This window comes from Cynocephalus volans, chromosome X, assembly GCF_027409185.1.
Source record: "Cynocephalus volans isolate mCynVol1 chromosome X, mCynVol1.pri, whole genome shotgun sequence".
NCBI classification, from domain to species: Eukaryota; Metazoa; Chordata; class Mammalia; order Dermoptera; family Cynocephalidae; genus Cynocephalus; species Cynocephalus volans.
In genome coordinates, this window is record NC_084478.1 from 61,657,585 (window position 1) to 61,675,576 (window position 17,992).

The window sequence follows — 17,992 nt, forward strand, 5'->3', positions numbered from 1 at the left end:
AACATTACTAGAGCAAAACTTCGACTCAACACAAAGATTAAACTCACATTGCCTTTTATACATTATTTGTAATTGCTACTTAATGTTCTACTGTAAACATCCACCATATCTTATGTTTCCACTTGGCTAGTGATGTAGACCTGGGTTGCCCCCCCGACTCCCTGGATACTACAAACAGTACCATTTAGAACATTACCTGTAGGAAGGATTCTTCAGCATATATATATCCCAAGAGTGAGATTGCTGGATTGTAGCACATTTGTATACTTAATTTCATGGGTAAATCCCTTTACAGCAGGACATGAGTCTTCTGCTTTACTTATATCTCCACAATACTTGGAATTACCCAACTTTCTTAATGTTTGAAGTCTGAAGTTGTATTATTTAAACTTGCATCTTCTGATTTCTAGAGAAATCTTTTTTTTTTTTTTTTAACTTTTTATGTGTTGGGTTTTATGTCCATTGCCTATTTTTCTGCCTATGCTTTTTGAGTCAGATCTTTACTCTTCTTTATGATATATGCTGTTTTAGCCAGGTCCATTAAATTCTTTCCCATCTCAAGGAAATCTCCTCCTGCACTTTTTTCTTATAGCTTTATGCATTTACCTTTCACATTTAGGTCTTCGGTGCAGTTGGTGTTTTTTAATATGTGGTTTAAGGTAGAAATCCAACTTCATGTTTCATATGGTGTAACCATTTTTTCAAGTATGTCATTGTTTTTATTACTGGTGTTTTGGGGTATGTTTTAATGTTTGTTGAGATAATTCCACAAGGTGGTCTTCCTAAAATATAAAATATAAACGATCATATTACCTGAAATCATTCAGTGGTTCTCCATTGTCTTAGGATTCAGTCCTTAGTCTTTAAATGATTTAGGAAGGTCTTTGTGAAGTAGTCTCTGATTATCTCTGCATTGTCCTGCCCTGCCAGCTTGTACTCTAAACTTAATATGTGCTCGTTCTTCCTCTGGGAAGTATCACACTGTTACCGTACACAGCACACTATGTTTTGTTTGGTTTTCTGTCTGTATTCTTCACTACACTGTAGTCCCAATAGTTCCTGTTATGTATTAGGTGTTCAACAATATTTACCAATTGAAGGAATTGAATAACTTGGGCTTTCTTTCAGTAATAACTTTTAAAAACTAGATTAATGTTTTGGGGGGAACTAGTCTAGATGATGAATAAAAGTTTATTTAATAACTACTGAAATTCTCAATGGACAGTTCTCTAAAACCTTCCCTATGTTGACATAGTGTGTTTACATGCATAGCTCCTTAAATGTTTCCATAGCTCTTTACCTATCTCTTTCAATCCTTAGAACAATCCTGCAGATAGAAAGATTGGGCATTACCTCTTTTACATCAATAGTTTCAGTGATTTGCCTGAGGTTCACACAGCTAGTTTTGAATTTCTACCTACCCGCTTTTGAAAAAAATTTGTTTGCTTAGACATTATGTAACAGTAGTGATGTGAATAAAAGCCACTTCAATCCATTGTTCTGCCAAGTGTGTTTTAAAGGTAATATTTATGAGGTTTTCTTTTATTGACTTTTTCCTTGTCTTTTGGAGGAGTCATCTCAAGCTTTATGGTTATAGCAATAATGGGGTTCAGTCATATTAGTATTTTTGAGGAGAGAACTATGGGTAAATGGTTTCATTTAGAGATTTGTCCATGGAACCTTAAATATTACATACATTGTTAGACTAAGGGAGTTTTGATGTATTTAAAATCATATGTATTATAAATATTTTCATAGGATATCTTATATACCAGAACTGTATCTTTAAAACTTAGATTTTAACTACTTTTGCACTTCTTTAGATTTTGTTTTACAGCATTTTTGGCATGTGGTCTATTGTTTATTGAGTTGCTTGGGAACTTGGTATTTCTAGGCAGATAGATTATGTGCTTAGAAGTACAGTATTTCTCTGGCTTCATTAATGTTATTAAATAAAGTTGAGATCATTTATGCTATTAAATTTGAAATGATTTTCTCTTTATTGAGATTTGGCAAATTCTTAAAAAGTCTTATTTTAATGATACTTCATTATAGTGAATGTTAGTTTTACTGGTACTCTAGAACTATGGCCTATTACTCAAAGCTGTCTAGTGTTAAACATTCAGTAAATGGAATCAGCACTTTTTTTCTTTCAGTTGGTTTTTAAAAATATGCTAAAGCATCAATATTGTGTAATTCTTAATATATGAGGTAGTTTCTTAAAGCTTGTATTTTATTTTTTTCTAAATCTCTTTTTCTGCTCTTTAGAGGAAGTATCATTCTGCAAAGGAAGCTTATGAACAACTTTTGCAGACAGAAAACCTTTCTGCACAAGTAAAAGCAACTGTCTTACAGCAGTTAGGTATGTTATAGTATATGTTTAATGTGTTATAAGTGCTTCTCTTTATGTTTTCTGCATGCCAGGGATGCTTATGTATTCTGTTCCTTTTCCTTACTTTGCTCAGAGTTGATAAAATTAATCTGAACCCAACATATTTCCACCTTCTGCCAAACCCTGTCCATCTAACAGTCTGTCTCAGTATAATCCTTTAGTGCAGCTGGTCCTTTTAAATTCTCAAAATTACCCCTAATATTTAACCTATGGGCAAGGGGGATTGAATAAAAGTTTATTTAATAACTACTGTAATTCTCAGTGGACAGTTCTCTAAAACCTTCCCTATGTTGACATAGTAGTGTGTTTACATGCATAGCTCCTTAATTAGTTCCATAGCTCTTTACCTTTGTGCCAGATATATGCTTAGCACTCAATGAAGTTATTTGCCTAAGCTCACCAAGGTTGGTGAGCTTGCTTTCATAGCTTTACCGATAATAACTATTAAAATATTTTATCCAAAATTGTAGAGCATCTAACACTATAGTTTCTGTAAACGTGCAGTTCTATTCTAATGTTGAACATGAGGCAATCTAGCCATTTGGATGTCATGTGTTGCTGTCACTGAGAAGGTAGTGAAGGAGTTATTCAGTCATGTTTCTTGTCTGTATTTGGGTTTTCTCAGTTTTACTTATTTGTTTTTGGTTTGGGCAAATCATTTATTCTTAATTTTTAACCAACATTGTAGTAATGTGAATGTTTTAATAATGTAACTTTTTTATATTAAAGTCATGTAAGCTTAGAGTTTATTATCTATCTTTATGATATTAATATACATCATATGATGAATTATACAAAATAAACACATTGCCTTCATATAAAACCTTTGTTTTTAGTTTTATTTTTTAAAATTTTATCCATCAGAATTTTATTTGAGTTGTCTATACTTATTAGAATTATGGAAGTATCAAAATATTTATTTTTATTGAGTCATATAGATAAACTTTGAGTCATGTGAATTTGCATCTTTAAAACAAGTTTATTAGTGCAGTTAAAAAAAAAGGGTTTTAGTTCTTTAAAGAAGGCTGGCCGGTTAGCTCAGCTGATAGAACGTGGTGCTAACAACACCAAGGTCAAAGGTTCGGATCCCTGTACTGGCCAGCCACCAAAAAAAAAAAAAAGTGTGATGCCTTTAGAATAAAAAGCTTACTCATTCATCTAATATTTAAATATGAACTGGTTTTTTATCCACACAACTTATAATTAAGTATTTATGCATTTTAGCTTCACTGAAGAGTGTGTCAACAGCAAATATGTATATACCTTTTAAATTTAAGAAATAGATTGAAATAATTTTAGTTTTAGCTATGTCTGAATCATAAATCATCTGTCCTCTTTGGCAATGGCTTATCATATTTCAGAGTGTATAAGTAAACTTTTCATGGTTTTGAATAGAAAAATACTTTCCCTAATCGAATCTAATTTATGCCTATATCAATCCTTCCTACTTGCTATCATTGCTGCTGAAGCAGCTTTTTTTTAGAGTCTGTTATCTAGGTCCTGCTCTTACTAGTCATAGCTGGACAGATATGGGAAGAACAGATGAATGAATGTGTGGTTGACTTACACGTCCATAAAGCATGGCAACTGAATCTCTTTAAAATGTCTTTTGGAGCACAGCAAATATAATAAATGTCTAAAAGGGCTTCTTATTTGTTATATATACTGTGGACTATACACAAAGAACAGAGCTAATTTTATACAGTTGAATTGATCCACAGTTGAAATATGATTCTCTGTCAAGTTAAATAAGATTATTCCTGTGTGTCTTAAAGGTTTAGGATATACTATTCTATGATGCGATCTTTGATTGGTTATATCGCCATCTAATTCTAAATTTGTTAAATAAACATTTGTGGTATTTGCACCATTTGAATATACTTATAGCCTTGGGTTTTTTTGAAATTGTCAAATGCTTTATAGTTTTTATTTTATATAGTTTTATTTTTATATAGGATGTGAATATATTTGTAGCCAATGCCAATGAGGTAGGGTTGTGTGTATGTGTTTTAATCTCAACTATCATTATATTTATTCCTTGGATTTAATAGAGTGGCCTGGGGATTTTTAAAATGCATGTTTATTTTTTACAGGGAGCAGTAAGTAAGACTTAACGTCTTTATAACACAGTTTCACAGATTGGAACTTTTTCAAATATCAAAATTAGACAGGAGGATCTATGGTTTGAAATCTACTAAGGTTGTCATTGCTTAAAATTGTTTTAATTTCTCTTCAATAAAAGGTTTTTGTACCTTTGACAGTACCTTACTGTGAGAAACAAGCTTTCTTATAGCTAGAATTGGCAGTCCTAAATTTTGGAGTGCGTACTCCAAACTAAATTAATAAGCTGACTGAAAAGAGTATTTTTATTTGTTTGTTTTCTGCTTGCGATTCTTAAAAATGCGAGGTACAATAAAGTTACTCATTTACTGTAGGTTGGATGCATCACACTGTGGATCTCCTGGGAGATAAAGCCACCAAGGAAAGCTATGCTATTCAGTATCTCCAAAAGTCCTTGGAAGCAGATCCTAATTCTGGCCAGTCCTGGTATTTCCTTGGAAGGTGAGATTTATCAGACATTTATGTTTTGCTTTTGTCTATTCCAAGTAAGAGATTTGAATTACAGTCTAAAATGTTATTTTACATTTATAACCTGAATAGTGTATTTTCTCTCTTAAATACGTTGTAGCAGAGATTTCAGGAAGTTAAACAGTAAAAGAAAGCTTCTAAATGTGGTAGTTTTCTCATAGTATAGTCTGATCTAGTAGGACATTTCTTATTTTGGTTATTGGGTTTTCATTTGACTTGAATTATTGCTAGTTTTTAAAAAGTCTTGTAGATAGTAATTTTTCAGTGAAGTATTTAAATGCCTTTTCTTTTGATTTCTAGTATTTCCTCTGTATTCATGTTTAACAGAATTGAGAATTAATTTCTCATCTGCCTGATGACTACTAGTAGCCAATGGAACCTTGTTTGTAATTTTGGTTAATGCTACTTACTTTACAATGGACATATTTGATTAATAGTAGATCTCAAATCACAGTTCTACTTGGAATCTTACAGCGAGAAAGTGTATACATTATTATGGGATTTGTTGGAAAGGAGAAGTGACATATAATTAAAATAGTAAAAATAGTCTTCTGCAAGTCTGTAAGCTTTTCTCCATACTTTTCATACATCGACCGTCTAAATTATGCTTAGTGATTATCTGAAATATACCTTATGTATATGTATCTGATATATTATATTTTTGGACCATCATCAGATTGTGTTTTGGGTTCCTAATCAGTTTTGGCTTTCATGGTATAGTGGAAAGATCAATGTGCTAGGAGCCAAGAGACTTGGATTTAAGTTCTGGTTCAGCTCCTATTTGTGGAATCATGGATGGTACAGTTTAACCTCTTCAGGCTTCAATTTTCTTTTAACTTGTTAAATAAGAGGATTATATTAGATCAGTGGTTCTCAATGGGGTCTATTTTGCTCCCTCTTTGGGGACATTTCACAATGTCTGGAGACATTTTGGTTATCACACCTGTGGGAGTGCTACTGGCATCTTGTGGGTAGAGGCCAGGGATGCTGCTGAATATTCTGCAATACACAGGACAGCCCTCTACAACAAAAAATTACCTGGCTCCAAATGTCAATAATGCTGCAGTTGAGAAACCCTGGATTAGATTATGTTAATTACCTTCCTACTCTGAAGGTTTCAGTTTTATGATTTCTTTTGAAATTATCCTATTTTGTTTTAATTTTAAGTTTTATTTGTTTTTTACATAGGAATATTTTATTTTGCGTAAACCTGCTATATAACCAAATTAAGTTTTAGTTGTATGGCTTCATTTTTCATTTAAATTTAGGAAAGTATGCTTGTATGAGAGAGAATAATATTAAGATGTTTCCTTCTTTAAAAAATATTTGATTACTTATTAATAATGTATAATAAGAGTTGACTAGAAAGATAGCTATTTTGGGCAGAGATTTTTAAAATCCTTCCCCCAGGCTTGTAAAATAGTCTACTTTGGATTGCTCCTAAATGAAGCATGAGGGTCCAAACTTTGTGTTTCTCTTCTACAGGAGCAGAAACTAGATCTTAACCTTTTTATGTTTTTGCCTGGCAAAGTGGCTATTCAGTAAATGAAATAAAGTAACCAAACTCCATTTGCTTAGGAGCTAGCAGCATTACTACTGTTAGTATTGTGGAGTGTGAGGCTTCATACAGCGACTCTAAAGGATGTCTGGTACTGGAAAGTAGGAGGTGCCTAGTCATTGCCTCTAGTTTTCAGGTTTATATATGAAAATTTATTTTAACATAGATTAAAAGGAATGTATACTGGAAAGTATTTTCCTTTTACCTAAGACAAAGATTAGTAGTTTAATACACTATAATAGTGTGGATATCTTTTTAGTATAAGTTTTTTATTTAAATTCTAGTTATGTAAAAATATATAATGAACTATGTCTAAAATTACTATTTTAGTAATGCTATAAATTTCAGCTTCAGTGAGCAGTGTCCCATACAAGTTTTCTTCCAGTTAACCGATTTTATATTTTAAACCGTTGAGATGCTTTTAGTTTAATCTTTTTGGGTAAATGTTTCCAAAAATACAATACACTTTCTTGACTTCTCAAATAAGGAATATTTATCACGATTTAACTTGTTTTGGGGTTCAGGATTATCTTTTAGACATTCATTATTTTTCATCTGTAATAATATAATTTTGGGCCTGTTTCAGACTTTCTTTAATGTTTGCTTTTCTTGCCCACTTTCATTGCCTTCTAATGTATTGCTTCTAATCTGTTTTATTGTGAGAAAAATTTTATAAGTAAATTTTAGAAGTTATTAAAGCTCCAAATGAAGACCTCAAATGTCAGTAAGAGACTTTGGGATTTGATGACCCTAATATTTCTGAGATTTTTTTTTTTATTCCTTACCTCTACATTCAGGTGTGTGTTGAAGATTGAATGTGCTGGTCATTTGGCATGTGTATATTCAAGTGAAATTGTAATGTGATATTCTATTATACTAGCACCAGTCATTGACTGTTCTCAGAGAACTACAGAATGTTAGAGCTGGGAGGCACCAGGGAGGTTACCTAGTTCATCCTGTAAACCCTGTCATTTTACAGATGTGGAAAGTGGGTTTAGAAGAGTAAAATGTTTTGCCTAAGGTTACACAGATAATTAGAATCAGAGCCGGGACTAGATCCTAAGTTTACCCAGGGCTTTTTTTAATTACACAAGGCTCTCTCAGCAGAACCTAGTTAAATTTTATTAGAGGAAAAGTGGTTGGTGGTTGGACTAGGACATCTGTATTTGGGCACATTGGTTTCCTACTTTAACTTTGTAGGAATAGAATGTGAAAACATTGGGGAAGTACTGCTTATTTCTCCCAGCAGTTAAGCAAATTTTGTCTATAAATCTGAGATTTGGCTTTGATTTAACAACAAAACAAAAGGAGCATGTTTTCTACTATCTGTTAGGTATTCCGTTTCCCTCTGGTGTCTGTCCCTGTTTGGCATTGTTGCTGACCTCTTCTCATGAATTCTCCCTTCATAGAACAGTTTATAGATGCTTTCTGAAACTGCTTTCTCTGTCTCCATCACTGACATTTCTTATGTCGCTTAATCCACAAGATTAGTGATTCCTTAGGCTTATTTTTACCTCTCCCTTGTAGGTATCCTGTGTTCTTGTAGCCTCTCTTTCATATGGATGAATTCCAAGTCTAGATTTCTACACTAAAAGGTATCTTAAACTCCAGGACCAGACCTTCTATTCCTTACCTAACATTTCCCATTTTAATGTCCCCACCTCATGTCAAAATCAGCGTATTTCAAACCACATTCATCATGATCTTTCTCAAAACAGCTCCTTCTCCTTTTACTTTTGCCAAAAATATCAGTATCAACATTTTTTCCTTATATAATCAGGCTTAAAATTAACTAAGTTTTAACCTTCCACCCCTCATTCCAGTGAACATCTAACCAGTTAATCACGAAGTCTTTATCAGTCCAGTAAGTGAAGCCATCCTCTTTTTTACTGTCCATGACTTATTTTCCTTTCAGTCTATTCTGTACAGTTAACAAATTAATATTCCTATAAAGTGCTTTCGTCATACCATTCCCCTTGTTAGAAAAAAAAACTTCAGGGTATTTAAAATTTTCTACTATTTTTGTATCTCTGCTTTCATATGTATACATTAGGTTTTGCTAATAATGTTCACACCCAATTTGAAATGCCTTCTCTCATCTTCTCTGCCTAAATCAGTGGTTCCCAGACTTTTAGATTACATGAATCAGTAAAATTTTAAAGAATAATTATGAGGATCAAAACAGTGTTGGGGAAAATAAAGGCATTCCACTTTTTTTTTTTTTTTTTTTTTTTTTGCCGTTTATTCTCAGCCAGTGTTATTCCAAAGTGAGTAAATTACTGTACAAATATTAATTAGTTTATTGGAAAAACTATGTATGTATGTTTATGTTGCTGTCTATTTTGTTTGCTTGGCAAAATTGCCATGTACTGGCTGGCAATTGGGAATCACTGATCTAAATAATTTACATCTGCACATATTCAGATCCCTTACCATTTTTTGCCTTTCCTAAATCCTGTAGTCGCTTTCTGTCCTAAATTTTCAGACCAGTTATTGTCTGTGCTAGCCATTTGATATGGGATTATGACATTTATAATGTGTCTTCAGTCCTCAACTAAATTGTAAACTCCTTGAAGACAGGGACTGGGTTTTTGTTTAGGTTTATTTTCTTTTTCCTTTAGTGCCAAGCACTAAGAAGATAATTTCTATATTTATAATTTCAGCTGCTGTGTGTGTATCTATTGGGTATATCTGCATTAAGAAAATGGCAGGTCCTTGAATCTTTAATCTTACCTTGCTACCTTTACTAGTAATGAAATATTGCACTTTACCCAATTTTATACTATTTTTGATACTTAGAGATTAACTATGTCTTAACGTTTGCATTTTTTATGGATTAAAGAATTATTGCCTCACTGTTATTATTTGGGAAAGGAGAATTGAAATTTCATTCAGCAAGTCTTACCAACATACACTGTTTTTGCTTGTTTTTAACTCTGTATTCTGACTGTATATGAAGTTAGAGGTCGAGCTATATAAATAGAGTGGGGAGAGTGTGTGTGTGTTCAACTCTCAGTATTATAATACTGAAGTGATATGTCCTCTAATTATTTTAATAGAGTTCATTAATGCAGCATGATGTAGCACCTATAAGACAGACTATAATATAGTTTATTGAAGGGCTAATTATAATGTGTATTATAATTATGATGTATATACACATAAATATATTAGCTTATTAAGGTTTTTAAAAATTTGTTTTGATATATAATTCATCCTTTCAGCAATTAAATTTAATTAGTTTCAGTATTAATGGAATTTTCTTGATTTTTTTTTTTTTTTTTTTTTAAACTCCCTTTCTTCTCAGGTGCTATTCAAGTATTGGGAAAGTTCAGGATGCCTTTATATCTTACAGGCAGTCTATTGATAAATCAGAAGCAAGTGCAGATACATGGTGTTCAATAGGGTAAGACTTTGTATAAAAATAATGTTAATTGATATACAAAGTTCATTGCATCACATATAATATATTTTGTGGTTTAAATCGTGTTATTAAACTAAGCAGTTCTTTTTGGTTGACTTATTTTTTCTTAATTTCTCTCTACAGTGTGCTATATCAACAGCAAAATCAGCCTATGGATGCTTTACAGGCCTATATTTGTGCTGTACAATTGGACCATGGCCATGCTGCAGCCTGGATGGACCTAGGCACTCTCTATGAATCCTGCAACCAACCTCAGGATGCCATTAAATGCTATTTAAATGCAACTAGAAGCAAAAGTTGTAGTAATACCTCTGCACTTGCAGCACGAATTAAGTATTTACAGGTAAAATTTTTTAAGTAGCAGTTTTTTTAAGCCACGTATTTCCCCAAGACACTCAGGCAGGAGGAGGGTGGCTGGAAAGTTTGTCTAGTTGTGTTTTGATGTCTATAATCTGTTTCCATATTTTGTAAACATACCATAGCTTGTAATATTATTTTACTTTTCATTTTAAGTAAGATATGCAATATTTTAAAAGATGCTCTTTTGCACATTTACTCTGTTGATGCATATTAATTTACATAATTTTTTTCTATGTACTGTCTACATTTTTAAGTTGTCATAGCATTTTAGAGAAAAGAACACAAACACTGTCTTTCACTCTTGCTTGGAGTTTCATGAGAAGACAGCTATGAGAACTCTGAAAACAGAGCTCAGCTTTGTTTTGATTCTCACAAAGGTTTATATTCCGGTTACCCTCTTTATACATAGTGTCTTTCTAAAGCCCCAGATTTAGAATATTTTCTTTTAAAAACAATTAGCTATACCATTTAGGAAGATTTAGTGGACTTGCTCTTACTCAAGTAGGCTTGTGTTAAATTTGCTTTTTACATAATTTTTCCTAGGCTCAGTTGTGTAACCTTCCACAAGGTAGTCTACAGAATAAAACTAAATTACTTCCTAGTATTGAGGAGGCGTGGAGCCTACCAATCCCCGCAGAGCTTACCTCCAGGCAGGGTGCCATGAACACAGCACAGCAGGTGAGAAGTTGGGTTATGTTCTGCAGGTACCCAGCTTTAAGGGTTCTTTTCAATCTGTAGTGGTCAAGCTTATTTTACTAAGCACAGGAGGCTTTTATTAATGAAAAGCCTTTTGATTTAATTACAAAGGGAATCTAGATCAAAATAAAACTCCCTCTGATATGGGAAGAAATTTTGGGGTACCAACTTATAACCTTTGTGCATATTCATGATTTTGAAGGAGGTTTCTTAAAATAATGCTGCAATGGTTTAATTTTTAAAGCAAGTTTTTAAAAGGAAGGTACACATTCTTCCACTGATAATTCATTTGATTTTGATTTTCAATAATTGCAATCAGCGATGTCCACATAGCTTTGAAAAGTATGCAGCTTGTAAAGTTATATAATTTGAAGGAATGAATTAAGAATATATAGAACCCTATTTTTGTCTTCCTTCTGTGATTCATAGGCATGTAAACCTCATCATCCAAATACTGAACCTGTATTAGGCCTCAGTCAAACACCAATTTCACAGCAGTCCTTGCCACTACACATGATTCCTTCTAGCCAAGTAGATGACCTGTCCAGTCCTGCCAAGAGGAAAAGAACATCTAGTCCAACAAAGGTATATGTTTTAGAGAAATAGAAAATCCCAGTTAACAAAGAACCACCAACTGCCATGAAATTGTGCAGTTTGAACATATCCTGTTCTTTATTTAAAATCTGTGGACATCAAAGAGTGAAAGGTTTGCGTTTTTCCATCCCAAACACTTAGCATCATATTAAATATAAAAAGTAGGGATAAACTTGCATTCATCAAATCATTTTATTCATCTCCCTGCTGTTAAGATCTCAATACACTTCTCATCATCACTTTTTACTGACATTGAAATAAATTTAATGTTGGATGTAGTAGACAGTGTGGTATTTAGGCTAGCTGTTTGGGTCATGGTATAGGGGTGGGCCTTTATGGGTGGCTTATTAAAAAATCAGTTTTATTTTTAATTTGTGGTTTTCAAGTTTAATATGCATGTAAAATTATTTTTAAAAGAATTTAATGTTATAACATCTTTTTTATATGTAAATTTTCCAATTCATAGTTATTTGGCCTCCATTAGTCATTATTGTTAACTCTGTGGATTTAACCAAATATTCTTTATTTTATTTTATTTTTTTTTTGTACAAATTTTCCTCAGAATACTTCTGATAATTGGAGTGGTGGCCATGCTGTGTCACATCCTCCAGTACAGCAACAAGCTCATTCATGGTGTTTGACACCACAGAAATTGCAGGTACGTAAGATATCCTTTTGGCAGATTGCTTTTTCTATTAAAAAGGAGTAGAGGTAGTAAGCTTTAAGTTCTCTAAGTTTTAATTCTTAAAGTTGAATGTCAGTAAACTCAATTAATATGTGCCTAAGTAAAATGAGCCCACATTTACCAGAGTAATGTAGATAATTCATTCTTGTTTTTCACTTGATTTTGGTTTCTTACTTTTTTAAAAAAGGGTAATACGTGCACATAGTTCAAACTACATAAAGTATGAATATATGGTAGATAGGGCAAAGTCTCCTTCCAACTCCTGCTCCTACCCACTCAGTTCTCCTCCTAACAGACAACTGGTGTTACTAGTTTCTTTTCTGTCTTTCCAGAGATATGTTGTGCATATACAAGCACATATGCCGCCGCCCCCCCCCCCCCCCATATATTATAGTTTTTGTCCTTTTTTACACAAATTGTAGAATGGTACCTATCCTTTTAACAGTGTATTTTACAACCTGTCCATGTCACTGTCTAAAGAGCTTACTTGTTCTTTTATGATTACACCTTATTTCTTTATATAGATGTCCCACCTTTATTTAAGCAGAATCACTAATTTTGGACATTCAGGTTGTCTTCAGACTTTTCCTATTCCAAACAGCACTGCTTTGAGCATACTTGTCATAATATATTTTTAAGCTTGAAAAGCTTTTTGTGTGAATACTGAAAAATATTGTATTAATGAGTAAAATTTTATGCCATATATCTCACAGAGCACATTATAGTAAACCTTGTTCAGATGAATACTTAGTTCTTTCTTAAGTTTCTCAAGCTTTTTTAAAGGACTGCATTTTGGGCTTGATAACTATTGGTCAGAAATCAGTATTGGATCAGATAGTGGTTCTGAGTTTATGTAGTCATTTCAGGTAAAGGTTGTTTCGAATAGTGAGCTCGTTTCTTAGACATGTCTTTGACTGAATTCTCCTTTTTTCTTCTTCTAGCACTTGGAACAGCTTCGCGCAAATAGGAATAATTTAAATCCAGCACAGAAACTGATGCTGGAACAGCTAGAAAGTCAGTTTGTCTTAATGCAACAACACCAAGTATGTATAGCATTTTCCCCCCTAAAATTTGTTAGCATTTTGAGTTTTTTTATTGACTGTAACATCGTGTTAGAGCACATTCATACCCACTTCTACTTTCTACTAGTATTTGATGGAATTTAGTAATCTGTGTTTCCCAAAGTACTGGTAATGGACAGATATTTTTAGAAAACAGCAGGTATAAATTTAATTTTGAACCAAACACTTTGTAGTTTATTATTTACTTACATGGTATTTCATATGTATTCTAAGGGTTTACTTATATTATTTAGTATGTAACAAGCTATCCTAAACTGAGGTGAGGTTTTTAGGGCTTATTTAGTTTGGAGGATCTGGCATAAATGTAATGGGATGAAATTTTGATTGAGAAAAAGACCTATAGATTCCTGTGTCATTTTCCATAATTTTCAGCTGCTTTCTTTTCTTTTTTTGTCATTACTAATGGGGTGTTTCTTTAAAATGAAGCAGATTTTTGCTTTTCTGAGGAATCTTATCTAAAAATGAACAAACACAATTTCTTGTTTTTAAAGTGTGTATTTTGCAACCTAGAGAAATTAAATGTTAAAAAAATCAGATATTCTTAATTATACATCTTTACATTCTGATTTTCCTTTTCATTTGTTTTTTGAAGATGAGACAAACAGGAGTTGCACAGGTACGATCTACTGGAATTCCTAATGGGCCAACAGCTGACTCATCACTGCCTACAAACTCCATCTCTGGCCAGCAGCCACAGCTTGCTCTGACCAGAGTGCCTAGCGTCTCTCAGCCTGGAGTCCGCCCAGCCTGCCCTGGGCAGCCTTTGGCCAACGGACCCTTTTCTGCAGGCCATGTTCCCTGTAGCACATCAAGAACGCTGGGAAATACAGACACTATTTTGATAGGCAATAATCACATAACAGGAAGTGGAAGTAATGGAAACGTGCCTTACCTGCAGCGAAACGCACTCACTCTACCTCATAACCGCACAAACCTGACCAGTAGCGCAGAGGAGCCGTGGAAAAACCAACTATCTAACTCCACTCAGGTAATGAGGACTAGCTGCCTTATTGACGTCTCATATACTAATTTGTTTTTATTTGGTTTTGTACATTTAGAGAAGAAGAAAAGTTTGAGGAACTGGTTTTATAAAAATTTTGTATTCTGCAATGTTATTACTAAGTTGTGATTCAGTATATACGTATATGAGTGTATTTCCTTTTCCTTTGTAAAATTTCTACAGATACAGATAATCTGGCAAATTTACAAAGGAGGAAGAGAAAAGATTATATAATTCCACAAAACCCACCATTAATTTACAGTGGTATCATAAACACATTTATGTATTGTTGCCTAGTTCCATTTTTGCTTATATTGCCTATTTAGGATCAAGTGCTATGCTAGGTGTTAGGTATTCACTCTAGTGGGAGAAAAAAGAACAGTAAAGAAGCATGTACCATAAATGACTATGAAGTGTGACTTTGGGAAAGTGCTATCAGAGTATCTAGGAGGGGACATAACCAAGATGTTCGAGTCTCAAGAAATTAGGGAATTTGGGAAGGGAGAGGGCTGGTGAAGTGTGCTTGGAGGATAGATTATGAAGAGGAGAGGGTAAAATATGAGGCTGAAGGAGTTAAGAGGAGGTTAAATTTGTCTTGAACGCAAAGTGGAGCCACTAAAGTTTTTGAAACAGAGTAATGGATTTCATGAACATTATTTTTATCAAAGAAATGGGCCATAATTTACTCAATTGTGCACTGTTGTAGACATTTAATTTCTAAGTTTTTACTTCTGAATATTTATGTGCATAGTTTTCCCCATATTTTGGATTAAATATGAGAACTCTGAAGTGGAACTGAAGGACCAAAGTGTAAGCTTAAAAAAATAAAAGTTCATAGTACATACTGCCAAATTGCTTGTGCTTTTATTAATCTACTAATTTCTTAAATATTTGTTATTGCTGCTTAGTCTTATATTACTAGTAAAACCAAAGAAGTTTTTTTCCTAAGACTTTTAAGTTTATTCTTGAAGTGCTATTCTTGGTGGGACCATCTGCTGTTCTAGAGGGATTAGTAGTTTTATTCACTCTTAAAGAAATGTTGAGCACCTACTAGGTCCGTGTCCTATTTGAGGCTCTGGGGATACATCAGTAAAGAACACACAGAAATTTCTTACTTGGTATAGGTAAACAGACAATAAACAAATAAGGGATACATATAGAATGTTAGATGATGGTGTGATTAGTGCTGTGGAAAAAAATATATTAGAAAAGGGAGCTGCAGAGTACTGGAGGTTATGGTAGGGCAGTTGCGTTATAAATTGGAAGGTTAGGGAAGGCTTCACTGAAAGATGACATTTGAATTCCCTGAAAGAGTTACAGAAGTGAGCCTTGAAGATATTTGTGATAAGAGTGCTTCAGGTCTAGGGAGCATCAAGGAGCAATGGACCCTAAGGCAGGAGCGTGCTGTACATATATGAAGAAAATCAAGGTGGTAAGCATGGCTGAGCAGGGCAAGTAAGGGGTAAGAAGAGAGGTAGATATGGTCCAGCTGGAAACAGGCTGGCTAAATTGTGTTCAGCCTTGTAAAGATATTAGATTTTATTCTGAGTTCAGTGGGAAACTGTAGGGGGATTTTGAATGGAGGAGTGATATGATCTGACTTCATTTTTAACTGGGTTCTCTTTGGTACTCTGTGGATAAACTGAAAGAGGCAAAAGTAGAAATGATGTGACCAATTTGGAGATTACACCTGTAATCCAGGTTAAGAGATGGTGGTGGCTCCTAGAGTGGCAACAGTAGACAGCAGTCAGCTTCTAGGTATATTTGGAAGGTAGAACCAACAGGATTAGCTGGAAGAGTGGGGTTTGAGAAAGAGGCCTGACCAACTAGGAAGATGGATGAGACTAGATGGGATCACAAAGGAGTGAGAGCAGGTTGAGAAAAGAAGAGAACTCAGTATGAGCCTTGGAGCATTCCAGTGTAATAGGCCAAGAAATTGAAGAACTAGCAAAGCAGAATAGAAGAGTAGTATTGACCCGTGAGGTAGTAGGAGATCCATGAGAATGTGAGTGATTCCCTGGAAGCCAAATGAAGAAAGTCTTTTAAGGAGGAGGGCATGATCAAAGTGTATATCAAGTAATGCTCGTAGGTCAAGTAACGTGAGGACCACCTGAGGTATTTGGTGACATAGCTGGGGTTGGGAACCTACAGGGTACAGCTGAAATCCACCCCATGACCTGTGTTTTTTACAGCCAATGAGCTAAGAATGATTTCTGCATTTTTAAAGGGTTGTTATTTTTTTAAAAAGTGTGACACTGTATGACCCACAAAGCCTAAAGTATTTGCTATCTGACCCTTTACAGAAAGATTTGCCAACCTTTGGATAAGAACAATTTCAGTGCATTTTTGGGGGCAAAAGCCTAATTGTAGTTGGCTTCAAGATAAAATGGGAGGAGAAAAGCTGGCAGAAGCAAGTATAGATAATTCTGTAACGGGCACTTATATAGTCATGTGGGCTACACACTGCACAATGCCAGGGGTGCCATTTCTGTATACTGCAGCATAGAAGAGAAAGAAAACAACATGGTGTAGCTGAAGGGGAAGTAGGATTAAGAGTTGTTTTTGTTTTTTGTTTTTTTAAACTTATAATGAGAGAAGTAACAGTGAAAGCTAATGGGAAAGATTCAATAGAGGGAGAAGTTGACAAAGGAGGAAGAAGGGAGACTTGTTAGAGTAGGTGAGAGGATGGAATTTGGGGGGTTCAGTGTCTTTAAACATTAAAGGATTGTTCAAAGGATAACAATGAGATTTTTATTTAAATGCCTATTATAGTTCTAAGGTATAATTGGCAGTTAATAAATGAGAGCTTTTGTTATGTAAAGTATGGTTCTATTCTATTCTTCTTTTTTTTTTAATCACATCTAATTCTCTGGCTCACTTGGTTGCTGAAATTTTCAATAAGCACTCTCTTAACCTAATTTTGGAAATTTGCCATCCTTTAAAAACATAGTTCTTAAAAAAAAAAAAAAATCAGTTTGCAGGCCATGAGGCCTCTGTATGTGACTGCAAATAGTAAGTGGCAGGGAGCCCCAGCCTTTGCTTCACAGACCCCCCAAGGCCAGAGCTTTACAATTTAGGTAATGAAGTTGAGAAAGTTGTCTAAAAAATGCTGTTGAACTGATTCCAGGTCAAAAATGAGGTTGCTGCATATCACTACAGCAGGGGAATCTCTTTCTCTAGTATTAATATCATAGACACTAATTAAAGATTTTTTTATACCGTCTTATACAAACCTATTCAAATATTTTTCTGAAGTTGTAATGAAAACTAGATCATTGATGGACCTATATAGACCTATATTCACCCTTTAGCTTTTTGGCCGGTGCGGTGATCTGAACCCTTGACCTTGGTGATTCTACCTTTTAGCTTTTGATGATGGGAGGAAATATAGATCTCTTATTAATTTACATTGTAGTTTTGAATGAGTTTATTCAGAATTTCTTTTTGGTAACCAGGGCATCACTTAAGATATGAAAGTAAAATTATATGAATTGTAGGTGTGGTTCAGCAAGTACAAGCTTAAGATAAGATACCTCAATTTACAGATAGAGATGATGTAATAAAATGGTTACTTTGTTACATGTCTACATATTATAATCAGTGTATTTGCTA

General features: G+C 33.9%; 1 protein-coding gene across 5 annotated transcripts in view; it reads left to right on the forward strand.

Moving 5' to 3' along the window:
- Nucleotides 1-17,992, forward strand: part of KDM6A (lysine demethylase 6A) — a 195,813-nt gene that overhangs the window by 128,330 nt on the left and 49,491 nt on the right. For 2 of the 5 annotated variants that reach the window (XM_063083613.1, XM_063083610.1), the window contains exons 9-17: nt 2,269-2,362; nt 4,828-4,954; nt 9,847-9,945; nt 10,087-10,306; nt 10,867-11,001; nt 11,449-11,604; nt 12,176-12,271; nt 13,240-13,341; nt 13,973-14,368. In XM_063083613.1, coding sequence (XP_062939683.1) covers nt 2,269-2,362; nt 4,828-4,954; nt 9,847-9,945; nt 10,087-10,306; nt 10,867-11,001; nt 11,449-11,604; nt 12,176-12,271; nt 13,240-13,341; nt 13,973-14,368 — 1,425 coding nt within the window. The remainder of the gene's footprint in view (nt 1-2,268; nt 2,363-4,827; nt 4,955-9,846; nt 9,946-10,086; nt 10,307-10,866; nt 11,002-11,448; nt 11,605-12,175; nt 12,272-13,239; nt 13,342-13,972; nt 14,369-17,992) is intronic. The other 3 variants (XM_063083615.1, XM_063083611.1, XM_063083612.1) reach the window with 2 other exon arrangements.